Source organism: Muntiacus reevesi, chromosome 2 (assembly GCF_963930625.1).
Source record: "Muntiacus reevesi chromosome 2, mMunRee1.1, whole genome shotgun sequence".
Lineage (NCBI taxonomy): Eukaryota > Metazoa > Chordata > Mammalia > Artiodactyla > Cervidae > Muntiacus > Muntiacus reevesi.
Genome location: NC_089250.1, coordinates 148097896 through 148111619, shown reverse-complemented (window position 1 = coordinate 148111619; position 13724 = coordinate 148097896). Strand labels below are relative to the sequence as shown.

At 41.0% G+C, this 13724-nt stretch overlaps 1 protein-coding gene across 1 annotated transcript in view; it reads right to left on the bottom strand.

The window, feature by feature from the left end:
- Positions 1-13724, bottom strand: part of SORCS3 (sortilin related VPS10 domain containing receptor 3) — a 598500-nt gene that overhangs the window by 163541 nt on the left and 421235 nt on the right. The window contains exon 6 of the mRNA XM_065920112.1: positions 5270-5334. Coding sequence (XP_065776184.1) covers positions 5270-5334 — 65 coding nt within the window. The remainder of the gene's footprint in view (positions 1-5269; positions 5335-13724) is intronic.

Genomic DNA, 13724 nt, shown 5'->3' with positions numbered 1-13724 from the left:
AAATGAAATCTGCTCATTGTAAATTTTACTCCACATAAGAACCTTGTTAGACAATTGATGAAAAAATGATACCAAAAAATATCCCTTATATTTGTGTTTTCAAACATGTGAAATATTGGAAAATCACAAAAAGGTTAGAAAAGCCTGTGCAAGGTCAAACAGACTCTAACTGACAGGGTTAATTTCCCAACTTAACTCTTAGTGAAAGTCACTCAGTCGTGTCTGACTCTTTGCAATCCCATGGATTACACAGTTCATAGAATTCTCTAGGCCAGAATACTGGAGTGGGTGGCCTTTCCCTTCTCCAGGGGATCTTCCCAACCCAGGGATCGAACCCAGGTCTCCCGCATTGCAGGCAGATTCTTTACCAGCTGAGCCACCAGGGAAGCCCTAACTCTTAGCACACCACGTTAACAATCTATTGACACTCAGTTGTCTCTTGGATGGAGAATGTGTATGTGACTGAGTGAGTGAGTGAAGGAGAAAGAAAGAGGAGGAGAACATGAATAGGAGTATTCACAGGGGACATTGATGACATTCAGAGAGAGATGATTTCCAGAAGAGAATGGGAGAAAAAGCCATTTGAATCTTTAATCTCACAGCAGAAAAAGGTTTCACACTGTTATTAACCAAATTGATTGGCTTTGCCCTATTTAAACTGTGCCAAGCCAAGAGAGAATTCATCGGTTTTAGTTTAATCTGGAAATCTGACTGCCAAAGAGGAGGACCAGGACTGGGGAAGGAAGAGTGGAGATTCTTACAGCAAAAAAAGAAAAGGGGCCTATTCATGTTGGATTTGTTCCAGAGTGCGGGAGCCAAGTTTAGAAACAGGATTGTCAGTGCCACACCATGGCACCGAAGAGCCACATGCCCTGATGCCACACCTGCAGTTCCTTCATTCCAGGGCAGTGCTGTCCAATGGACACACGCGGAGACGCTGTGGGTGCTCGGTCACTTCTGCCATGCTGCTCTGCAGGTGCTATAGAGCAGAGTACTTCCCGACCCCAGTACCAAGGCTCCTTCTCCAGGCTTCTTGAGGACAACTTTCCCTGGGCTGTGACTTCAGTACCGTGCAAGGAACAAGAGCCACGCAGCAGTGTTCCTGAATCACGTTGGAAGTGTGCGCTTCATAATATGGAGACTCCCAGGTCCTGTATCAAACCCTCTCAACCAAAACCTCTGGGGGGACCCCAGGAATCTGCAATGAAAACTGCTCACCAGAGGATGGTCATGAATGCTACCTATTGAGCAAAATGGCCATGTGAACGGAGATGCAGGAAGATGAAGAGAAATAGAATTCACTGTTTGAGATCCCTTTGACTATAATTTTCAAAATAGCAATTGGCAAATGTATAACATAGGGTTAAGGGTCTGAAAGAGGCTGATTAATGAATAGACTTTACAATATGCCAAAAGAAGTGGAATAATGAAGGAAAGTCTGAGGAATAAAAAAAAATAATTATCTAAGATCCACTATTTTGCCTGATTTAAGATTCTTAGAGAAATTATTATTCTTTTAAATACATGAATTACAAAAGGACTCAAGGGATCTAGGTATTATTTAATATACAAACACAAATAGTTGTGTTTGTCACCTTTATGTTTTCCTTGGTAAATGTTCTGTTCAACCTTTTTCCTATTTTTTAATGGGTTGTCTCTTACTCCTATGTTTTAGAAGTTCTTTATGTGCTCTGGGTAGAAGCCCTCTGTTAGTTATACAACCTACAGATAATTTCTCCCACCATCTTCACTGTGTCTTCTGAAGAACAAGTTTTTAAAAATTTTGATGAAGTCTAATTTATCAATCTTTTATCAATTTTGCTCTTGGTGTCAATCTAAGGTCAAAAAGATTTTCTCCTCTATTTTCTTCCAAAAGCTTTATAATTTTATATTCTACATTTAGAAATATGATCCATTTTGAGTTAGATTTTGTGTAAGTTGTAAATCACAGGTGAAGGTTTGTTTTTCCCATATGGTTGCCCAAACTTTTCCAAAGCCATTCATTAAAAATTATCATCCTCTCTCCACTGAATGTTTTGTATCCTATAACCCTGCTTTCCATATTTGTTCTAGAAGCTCCCCCCACCCCCAGATTCCTTGTGAGAATCATGTCAGTGAGAATAACAACAGTTCAGTTTTTTCCTTTGTAATCTATATGAATTACATTTCATTGTCCTACTTTTCATGCACTGACTGGACTTTCAGCATAATATTGAAAAGAGGAGTTAACAGTAAACATCCCTGACTTTTTCCTACACTTATGAGGGGAAGCATTCAACATCTCATTATTAAATATGATGTTAGCATTGGATATTTCATAGTTGAACTTTATTAGAAGTTCTCTTTCATTTGTAGTGTGTTGAGAGTTTTGTGTTCATGTTTTTATTCTATCACTAGGCTACCCATGTGAATTTGGTGAAATTCAAGTCTAAGCCAAATTCAAGTTTAAATTACCACATCGGGGTGAGGGGGAAGGAAATAAAATATATTTTGTGCCATGTTGCAATGATCAAAAAGATAGAGATGTATGTGTATGCATGAGTGTGTAAGAAAGCATTCACCACACATCAAAGAAGAAAGAAATCATGCATTGCATAGTGTATGCAAAATAAAACATCCCCAGTTCAGCTCAGTCTTATGTGCACTTTCTAAATAAAGGGGTGGTTAGAGTCAATTCACTGGGTTGAAATAAAGATTCTTGGAACTGTTGAAAAATTGATTTTATAAAACCTAAAACATGACACAGAATTAATATATACTATATATACTTTAACATAAGTGTGGCACATGACATTTATCCCTGTTTATATTTCTGTCTGCTGAGAAATGGAATGTTTCCTGCTATATCAATACACAACGATTTCACATTATCAGCAATTCCGACCCTCCGAATGTGAATTCCTGAGCCCTAAAAGTACTTAGGATGGAGGAGAATACCTGTGATCTGGCAGGCACCAGGCTGCAGCCACTCCCTATGGTGAGCACTGAGGAACTCAGGATGTGAAAAACACAGGATACTGGCCCCAGATATAAAAGGAATGAGTTCAGTGAGCCCAGACTCTTGCATCTTCCCATATGAAGAAAAGTGCTAAATTCTTTAATTTGGGATATCTGGCTTTTCTTTAATTCACAAAATACTTCTGATGTTCAGACTACCTGCCCTCTGCTGCAAAATTCTATATAACCTGACTACTCCACCCACCCCCTCAGATCAGCTCTCTCAGGGTTATTTGAGATGCTGTCTCCCAGGCTTGAAGTCCCAAAAATTTCCACTGAATAAAACATAACTCTCAACTTTAGGTTGTGACTATTTTTTAAGTCAACTCTGCTTTTTTCAATTTTTGACAATAGGCCAGGAACTTTTCTATGTTTTGCATTTTTAATCTTACAAAATTTCACTGCAATCCTGCACTCTAGGCCTTATTCTAATAAGTTCAGAATTCTTGAACTTTCAGAAAATAAGTTTAAGCTTAATGTAAGAAATTACTTTTTTTAAAAAGGGAGTTGCCCATCAACAGAAAAGGATATGTGTTAAGCCTGAGCGCATGGAAACTAAGAACACATTATAAGAGGTTGTTGGAGAAGGGATTCCTGTGTTAGGTAGAAGGTCACACAGGCAGATACCACAGATCACATATACGGCTTAAAAAGACTGACACGCAATCAAGGCCAGGGCTGGGTTTGTCCTGAAAACTGGTCTTTGGTTCATCTTCTGAGAACTGCCGTCTTCTTCCCTCTGGCTCCTCTACTACACCCCTTCAAATGCTTCCATCTCATCCTTCCTCCAATGTTCCCGTTTTGTTTTGTTTTTTTGTTATTGTTTTTTTCTCCTCAGCCGTAAGAGTAATTTAGAATTCAGATTTCACCACACTTATGATCACTGAATTTGAATATGTGGCATTATCTCCCTAAATCTTAAATAGCTCTTCTGTTAAAAAAAAAATGTACAAAGAGTGTAGGTCATCCCTCACTCTTGGATGCTTCAGAGACTTATATTTATTCAAGAATCAAAAAAGAAAAAGGAAGAAAGGAAGGCAGGAAGGAAGGAATTCAGTAGACTGACAGGCATTGAGCAACATGTCAATTGCTTTCTAACTCTTTTAAAAATAAAAGTAAGGCAAATAAAATATATTCCCCAAAGTACATGTTTCTATCATACATCTGTGTTTGGCCTCAAAACCAGTAGATTTCCCAAGGACACAGCTCATGTGGCTTCTTTACTTAATGTATCCTGAATGATACCCTAATGTCAGCATACAGGCCAAACACAATCTCCTTATGTTTGTACATTCAACCCATAACCCTGAGGTGAGCAGGGCAAGGATGAATGCCCCCAGATAATAGGGAGCCGGAGAACAGAGAGGTTAGGGGGTCTTGGTTTCATAGCTAATACGTGGCAGAATCCAGGGCCTCAACTCACAGTATCGTACTTTGATCTGCTGCACTGGTAGGTCACTGTTATTTTGATGGATTATTTGGGTCTATTTATGACCTAAAATATGCTAACTAGTTTTCATGTATTTTACATATTTCATGTATATCATATATATTCACATATTTAATACATTTTAAGTTGATCTTTTTTTTTTATTGGACAGGAAAGGGCCCTATGGATACTTTCAGTTTAGTCTTAAGTTGGTGCAAAATGATACTTTATCAGTCAAATTCTGTTTAAGATGCATATTGGTGCATGATGTACAAAAGGGTCACAGGTGTGAAATCCTGGATTCAATTGTTAATTTTCAGGGACAATAGAGGTCTTGCTCAGCATGGTATTTTCCAGGGCTGAGAAACTTGCCTGGCACACAGTAGGCCATCCCTAAATATTTGCTGAATGGATGAAGAAATAGTTCGGCAAATAATTTTTCCAGTTACCTTTTTTTGTAATCTTGACTATGTAAAGGTTTAGTTTTTTTAAAGCCCGCAGTCCCTGCAATTCACCACATGAATGCAAAATACCACGATGAGCTATGGACATTCCTATTCGAATTATACTGAAGATGCCGGGAAATTACTAACAGGAGCCTCAAAATTCATCACATTAACTCCCATCCCCAGAAAATTCATTCCTGAGAGTTTATTTCAATGAAACGTCTCCCCTGGGACTGAAGGCCTCTCCCCCACTCTAGGAAATAAAGATGGATATGGCGGTAAGGGAGCTCAGGGCTTTCATCTTCCCAAGTCATTAAAATGCAAATTGGCGGGGGCGGGGTGGAGGGGAGAGGCCTGCAGGCAGAGGCCCCGCCCAGCCTGGGGCCGCAGCACTCACGTCCTTCGGCGGTCCGCACCTCCATGTGCACCAGGTCTGCCTCCTTATCCAATCCGGCCACTGACCTGGGGAGGAAAGGAGAGTCAGAAGCTCCGTGACCACAGGTCAGCAGACAACAGGGTGGGGAGGCATTCAGGTTAGTACTCGGAACGCTACTTTCTGAAGGAGGCCTGTCTTCTCCATGAGGACCCACAGAACATGGTGACTCGGGGCCCTGCAGAGTGGTTGCCTCTGGCAGCTGCCGCCTGTAATGGTTACAACTCAGGTGTCCTGGAGTCCTGCCAGGGAGTCAGCAGCTCTCAAAAACATAGAAACAAAAATAGCACAGAATAATGCACCCCATAGTAAAGCTGGTCTAAACTTCTGTTATTGACCCTCTACCATCTCTCACCTGATTATTTCTATCACTTCCTTTCTACCGAGGTCCCATATTCCATACCACTTTCTTCTCCCTGGGGAAAGTGGTTAAAACTCCCTTCTGGCTGTTTGCTTCCAGACACTCCTGCCCTCCTGAGTTTGGACCTATCTACTTTTCCTTACCTCTACCTTGTAAACAATAAATATTTGGTAACAAATATTCAATATCTGGTCTGACAAGGACACAATTCTGGTGGAAGGAATGGGGAGCCTTAGAATTCTATGGTCAACAGCCAGAAAAAGGAAGGCTGAGAATCTTTACAATCTAATTCCTGTGGGCCTCCAACCTTCCATATATAGAGCCCAGTCTTACATGAGATATCCAGGTGAGAGTAGGACCCAGAAAGTCAGCTTAGAAAGGCAACACAGACATGAAAACATTCACATACTAAAGACATCTCATAACCCACTCTGTCCAGCAAAATTGGACACTTAGTCTTTCTATTCTTATTTTCAATCTCATTCAAAGATTGGTTTTCTGATTTTTCAGTTCTGGATAGATAAGAGGCAGCAAGTTAGAAAGGAAAATTCAAATTTAAAACAATGAGAATCAACAGCTGGTACCCAGATAGCAAGACAAACTTATGAAAAACAGACCGAAGAACCCAAAACCCAACCTTCCACACCATAAATCTACTATGCGTCTTCTGGTCCTAAGGCCCTAACTGTTATTATATCACAGTTCACTATCTGACATCTGCGCCAAGAGGCTGCAGGCAGAGAAAACGGGAAGCAGGGGACTGATGACATCAGTTAACTCAGTTTAAGAAAATAGGGCTGCAAATGACCTATGTTAGGAAAAATAAAATGATTTTTGTTAATGATTATTGTGCTGAATGGCTAAACTTCAGTTACTTAAAAAGTTCATTTATGTGGGCTCCCCTGGTAGTCCAGTGGTTGAGAGTCTGCCTGTCAGTGCAGGGAACAGGAGTTCAATCCCTGGTCCGGGAGGATCCCACACGCTGCCAGGAAACTAGGCCTGCGCACCACGACTGAGCCCCACGCCCTCGGGCCCGTGCTCCACAACATAAGAAGCCGCTGCAATGAGCAGCCCAAGCGCTGCAGCTGGAGAGTAGCCCCCACTCACTGCAACTGGAGAAAGCCTGTGCTCAGCTACAGAGAAAGCGCACTTATGTGAAACAGTTCTTTCCTCAGAGAAGCTGAATGAAAGAGGCTTTTACTCTAGCACTTTATTTTTTGCCTAATGAACATCAATATACTATCTTTTAATTTTTCCTCATCTCATTTGACCTTAAAGCAAAACACTTGAGGTAAGGAGAACAGTTATCATTAGTTACATTTGAGTGGATGGGAAACTGGCACAGAGCAACGGACATGTGTCTAAGATGACACAGGAGCTAGGCCAGAACTAGACAGACTGGCTGACTGAGTTCTCCATCGAGAGCAGCTCCCAGCTGTCCTGACTCCTGTCCCTCCTGCCTGCAGTGCCCTTGTATCCAACTCTCTCCCTGCCCCTTTTCTTCTCCAGATACCTCTCACCCTTGCTTCACTGCTAGTCGGCCTCTCCCTCCAGCAGTATCCCTCATCTCACTGAAGAATTTGATCTGCTTCCCTACCTTGGTGATTCTCAAACTCGGCTGCTCGTAAGAGTCACTGGGGGAACCTTGGAATATCCGGAGGCCTGAAGCCCTCCCCAAACCAATGAAATCAAAACCTCTGGGGTTGGATCAAGTCATGTGCATGTCTTAAAGCTCCGAGGTGATTTCCAGGCACAGCCAAGTCTTAGAACCACTGCTTTTCATGGTTTAATCACATCACTTATGCAACTGTACTTGTATGTCTTCCATACTTAGATACAAATTTCAGAGAAGGAGGATTCTATTTTTTTTTTTTTTTTTTAATTCTTGGTAACATCCTTGGTAGGCCATCAACAAATACATTTTGAATAAATGATTACAACACTTTCACTCAGGCAAAACTTCATAAGGCCCCGAGTAAGCCCTGAGCTCACTTTTGGGTCCTAAAGAAAACTTCTTAGGCTCAAACAAGATCTCAGTTTCCTGTCTATGTCCCAGATCATTTTTTATCATGAAAATTGCTCAACTGGTGAGAAAACAGAAAAAAATCTACACAGACCTGAATAACATGTGAAGTGCTTTCCTCCTGGGGATATTTAGTTTTATAACAATTACCAAACTCGGCATCAGCACACAAGGGTCATTTGAAACCCTAAAGGGGAAAGATAGGGATTCTTCTCCGAAATTGAGAGTTCTTCTTGATCTGAGCAAGGACCAAGGAGACAGGGGACAAAAGGACATAAGAAGCCACAGCCAAGCCTCCAGGGAAGAAACTGAAACTGGCTCCTGGAACCACATGCTCACAGTTATGACTGAACCACATGCTCACAGATGCTATGATGGAAGTGCAGATGCTACTCATGGAAGTACCTGGAAAAGGCCAAGTGGCTTTCAAACTTATTTTTAGCAACTGAATTCTCTGTTCATACACAGTCTCCAAGTTCTAACATGTGCAATAGATCACACAGGAACTTATCAGAAACCAGGAATGGCTCACTCAGACAGCCATGCCCAAGAGAGTTGGGCGCAACAACTGTGAAACCGTGATCTCATCCAGTCCCTTCACTAAGCAGATGAGAAAACTGAGCTTCACACAACTGTCCAAAGACACACAAAGCTAGTGTCACTTGGCTGTAAAATCCAGTTTAGAACTTCAGGACAGCTTCTTTGCAGCACATGGGCTGCCATGAGGAAGTGACAGAGCTAAACTCTGGTGTGTTTTTCTCTCCTTGTGGATGTGAATTCTAGAGAAAAGTCTTCCCCAGAAATAAGAAAACTGGATATTGGTATGTGCATGAGGGAGGTATTAAGGGGACAAAGGACAAATGCTTGACAAATGATTTGCTAGACTGTTAAATTTCAAGATAATCTTGTCTTAACACATTTCTCCAGCTCACACCACCAACATTCTTGTCCTTGATATTCTGGATCAAACTGCCCCTCCACCTGGAATTTTCCTTCTGTCCCACTCTGCATATTCCCCACTTATGGCACAACTCAATACCACTTTCCATGAAAGCCTCCTGATCTTGACTAAACATTCTAATGCCATGAGAAACTTTCTAAAAATACTGAATACCAATGCACAGGTCCCAATCCCATAAATTCTGGTTTCATTGGTCTAGAGCAATAGTCCTCTCACATTTTAAATACATCAGAACCTTTTTATTAAAACAGATGTTGGGCTCAGCCCCCATAGTTTTATATTTGAGAGGTCTGGGGTAGGGCTCAACAATCTGCATTCTTAGCAGACACATAAAAGATATGATGTTGATGGTCAGGGAACACACTCTGAGAACCACTACCCTGGAATATCATCCAGGAATTGATAGCTTTTAGATGCTCATGGGTGATAGCGATGTACAGTCAGAGTTGAAAATCACTCATTAGAGACTGAAATGCAACCTTCACAAACCAAGCTGAAATATCCCTTCCTTTGTATATGCGGGATAGTTAAAAGCATGCATTTTGGAATCAGACACCCCGAGTAAGAGTCTCGGCTCCATCACTTAGTCGTCATGGGATGGCAGGCAATTAACTCAATCTCTCCTTGTTGCATTTTTCTAATCTGCACACTGGGGATATGATACTAGCACCCTTCTCATTGTTTTTATGAGAACTAAATGCATGTAAACATTTCAAATAGAGGCATACATCAACATCTAACTCTACGTAATGCTTACCAATATAGAGCTCACATTATGTGTAACTAATACTTTTTAAGTGTAATATTTATTGAGCATCTAATGTACCAAAAATGTTGTTATCATCTTTTTTTTGGCCATGTGGCATGTGGGATCTTAGTTCCCCAACCAGGAATCGAACCCACACTCCCTGTAGTGGAAGCACAGAGTGCTAACCACTGGACCTCCAGGAAAGGCCCCTTTTATTATTAATTTAATATGTTGTCTCTCTTAATTCTTAAACAAACTTTTGAAATTGGCAGTATAATTTTTTTCAGATGAGGAGATGAAAATTTTGAGATGGCACATTGCCTAACCATTGGTACAGAGTGAGAAAGAGACGGATCTTAGATTCATACATAATTTGCTTTATGCCACCATCAATTATCTGTGTACCTCAATTTTTTTCTCCTTCTTTACTGAACTGTCCTTAAAGATAGGATTTAGATCTGATTACATTATTTTCCACTAGCGCCTAGCATTGTGCCTTCCTGCTCTGAATTATTAAATTTCAGCTGAGTAGATAGATGAACACACAAATGAAAGTAGTAATAACCCCAACAGTATGTTTAGGATAAATGTGGAAAACGGTTCCATAATATGGTGGAACAGATTTCATCTGTTTAATTAATCTCTAGGCAATTAAGTAAATAAAGTCTTCATTTTCCATTATTATGCTGTTATTTTCACCATTTATCGTCAAAGCAATACTGGATCTGTCAAACACAGTCATCTGTGATTTGCTTGACAAATGCACGACCATCCTGTGAAAATGCTAGGGCCACAAAAACCCAGTTATCTCATCTAGCTCAAATGAACACAGCTCCTCTAGTGGGCACTCTGGGAGCTCTCCTTCTGTATCACAATAATCCCTGCCTCAGTCAACTGCCGGCTCCTCCCAGATCCACAGATTTCTAGGTGTAGAACCCTATGCCCATGTTGTACTATATGGCTCTGTCCCTGTCTATAGCCGATTAGACTAGGGTAGATCCTCACCAAAGCTGGTTCAAAGACACGTTTCCCAGACTTTAGGACTGCCTTGAGAAACCGTAGCATGAGACTCGGAGAAACTTGTCTTAGATACCTTTAACTATTCAGCCAGAAAGAAGAGAGAAGCAAAGATGAGAGGGAAAAAGAAAGAAAGAAGGCACTTCATGAGGTTATGGGTTAGGGACCTTTGTGAGGTCTAAATGCATTCCCTTTCTGGGATTCTAATCTCTCTCTCTCTTTCAATAAGCAAAGAGATCAAACCAGTCAATCCTAAAGGAAATTAACCCTAAAATATCCACTGGAAGGACTGATGCTGAAGCTGAAGCTCCAATACTTTAGCCACCTGATGTGAAGAGCCAACTCATTGGAAAAGACCCTGATGCTGGGAAACATTGAGGCAGGAGGAGAAGGGGACAACAGAGGATGAGATGGTTGGATGGCATCACTGACTCGATGGACATGAGTTTCAGCAAGTTCTGTGAGATGGTGAAAGACAGGGAAGCTTTGCATGTTGCAGTCCATGGGGCCACAGAGAGTCGGACATGACTGAACAAGTGAACAACAACAAAATCAGTTACTGTTTCCCATACCCAGAATCGTCATTAATATGCTCTCTAAAAGTTGCTCAGCATGTGCAGAGCCATTTCTGGACATAAGGGTTAGCTACTGTCCCTTCAGCATCCTGGTTCTCCCAGCAAATTAAAAGGGCTACTGACTACTGTATCAGTATCTCTCTAACGATAGGCTGTGTTCTACTGGTGGATTATAAAACACATCTGGCAGATAAAACCCCAATTATTTTTTATAAAATATGGAATGGAAGCATCAGAGAGCATTTCATGTGGTAGACTAAGTGTTTTTCATAACATGTAAAGATATATAAGAAGATATAGGTTTATACAGGGTCATAAGTATAGCATTTTTTACCAGAGAAGCAGTATTGAAGGAAGGGAGGGAGGAAGGGAAAGAGAGAGGGAAGGAAGTAGGAAGGAAGGGAGGGGCCAAGGAGGAAGGAAGGAAAGAGAAACTACATGGTCTAATTTAATATAATACCTTTCCAAATTCTAAATGGCTAGAATGAAATTCAGCAGTCACATGAACTATTTTCAGGACAAGGCATGCACACATCAGGAGGTCACTTGCAACACATGAGGAGTTTGAACTCAACTGAAGAATCTCAGTGAACCGTCGCTAATATCTCGCTCACGCTGGCAGTAGCAATTTGAAGCTAAGCTTTAGTCACTGGGGTTTGTGACTCTGCTAATATAGTGACAATCCATGAGGTTTTACCTGAATACAACTGAATGGCTGGTCTGCTAGGAGTACAACCAGTAATCCCTTTACAAGTACTTACTGAATACTCACGATGTGTGAGCACTTAGGAAACTGCCAACCAGTCTGCCACACAGCCCATTTGTTTTCCATAAACATATGGGCTATAGATTAGCATAGCTCTAGAGAACAACATCATGTCATATGATCACAGCTTAAGAAAAGTTGCTCATAGAAAACTATTTGATCCTATTAAACAGACCAAGCACATTGCCTCATTTGTAGAGGTACTGCAGAGAGCAGGCAATGCTCTTATTCCCAGCCACTAGGTTTTGGAATGTTCATCCTCAGACTCCACTACCTATCTCCTGAGAGTACCTTTAATAGGTATCTATGGGGTAACACAGAGAGAATTTCAGTCTTGTTGGAAAGGTGCAGTGGGTCAGGTAGGGTTTCACAGAAATGGGGAAATAAGGAGCAGACTTGAAGAATGTGTGGGATTGGAAAGTCAGAAAGGAGAGCGGGATGATATGGCCCAAGGCATGATGGTGCAAATAGACATGATGGGGAGGAGAATACTGAGCAGCAGTCATAAGAGACCACTTTGGAGACAGAATAAGAAAGGATCTGAAGTCAGTGAAAAGCCACCATGCCAGGAATTATGAATTGCTTCCAGCAAACTAAAATCTGTGACATTCCATAACATTGGATGAATTTCTTTCCTTTTTTTCTATTTCTTTAGAAATTAATTTCTATTAAAACATCTTTTATAAACTGTTTCTTAGAAAAGTCTATACTTTTTAAAAATGTTTTATTGGGAGATTGGGACTGACAAATATACACCACTATGTATAAAATAGATAATAAGAACCAGCCATACATCACAGGGAACTCTACTCAATGCTCTGTAATGACCTATATGGGAAAAGAATCTTTTAAAAAAGAGGATTTATGTATATGTGTAACTGATTCACTTTGCTGTCCAGCAGGAATTAACACAATATTGCAAATCAACTAAAAATGTCAGTTGCTCAGTCATGTCTGACTCTTTTTGCAACCCCATGGACTATAGTCTGCCAGGCTTCTCTGGCCATGTGATTCTCCAGGCAAGAATATGAGCATGGGTAGCCATTCCCTTCTCTAGGGGATTTTCCTGACCCAGGGATTGAACTTGGGGCTCCTACATTGCAGGCAAATTCTTTACCGTCTGAGCCACCAGGGACAACTGAATCAACTGTACTCCAATAAAAATTTTTAAAACTTAAAACAACCTAATAATGCTGCTTTATCTTTATTTATTTTTGGTTTCTATGGGATATGCTTAAGACATCACAACATGGAGCATGTGTGACCCCCAAATGGCAGTGCATTGTGGGGATCCTCTCATGTCCTCGTTCACTGAGGTCTTGAGCCAATACCTGAAGCTTCCGAAATGCTTCTTGTGTGTCCAGCATGAACTCCAGCAGAAAAATGAGGGTCAGGGTCCAGAGGTAGTGGAGGGGTTAGAAAGTGGGGTAGGATATAATTTGAGAGAGAAATAGGTTATAAATATATAATAAAGATATAGAGATCAATTAAACAAAAACAATTCAGTTCAGTTCAGTCACTCAGTCATGTCTGACTCTTTCGACCCCATGGACTGCAGCACACCAGGCTTCCCTATCTATCACCAACTCCCAGAGCTTACTCAAACTCATGTCCATCGAGTCGGCCATGCCATCCAACCGTCTCATCCTCTGTCGTCTCCTTCTCCTCCTGCCTTCAATCTTTCCTAGCATCAGGGTCTTTTCCAATGAGTCAGTTCTTCACATCAGGTGGCCAAAGTATTAGAGTTTCTGCTTCAGCATCAATACTTCCAATGAATACTCAGGACTGATTTCCTTCAGGATTGACTGATTTGATCACTTTTCAATCCAAGGGGCTCTCAAGAGTCTTCTCCAACACCACAGTTCAGAAGCATCAATTCTTTGGCTCTCAGTTTTCTTTATAGTCCAACTCTCACATACATATATGACTACTGGAAAAACCATAACTTTGACTAGACAGATCTTTGTT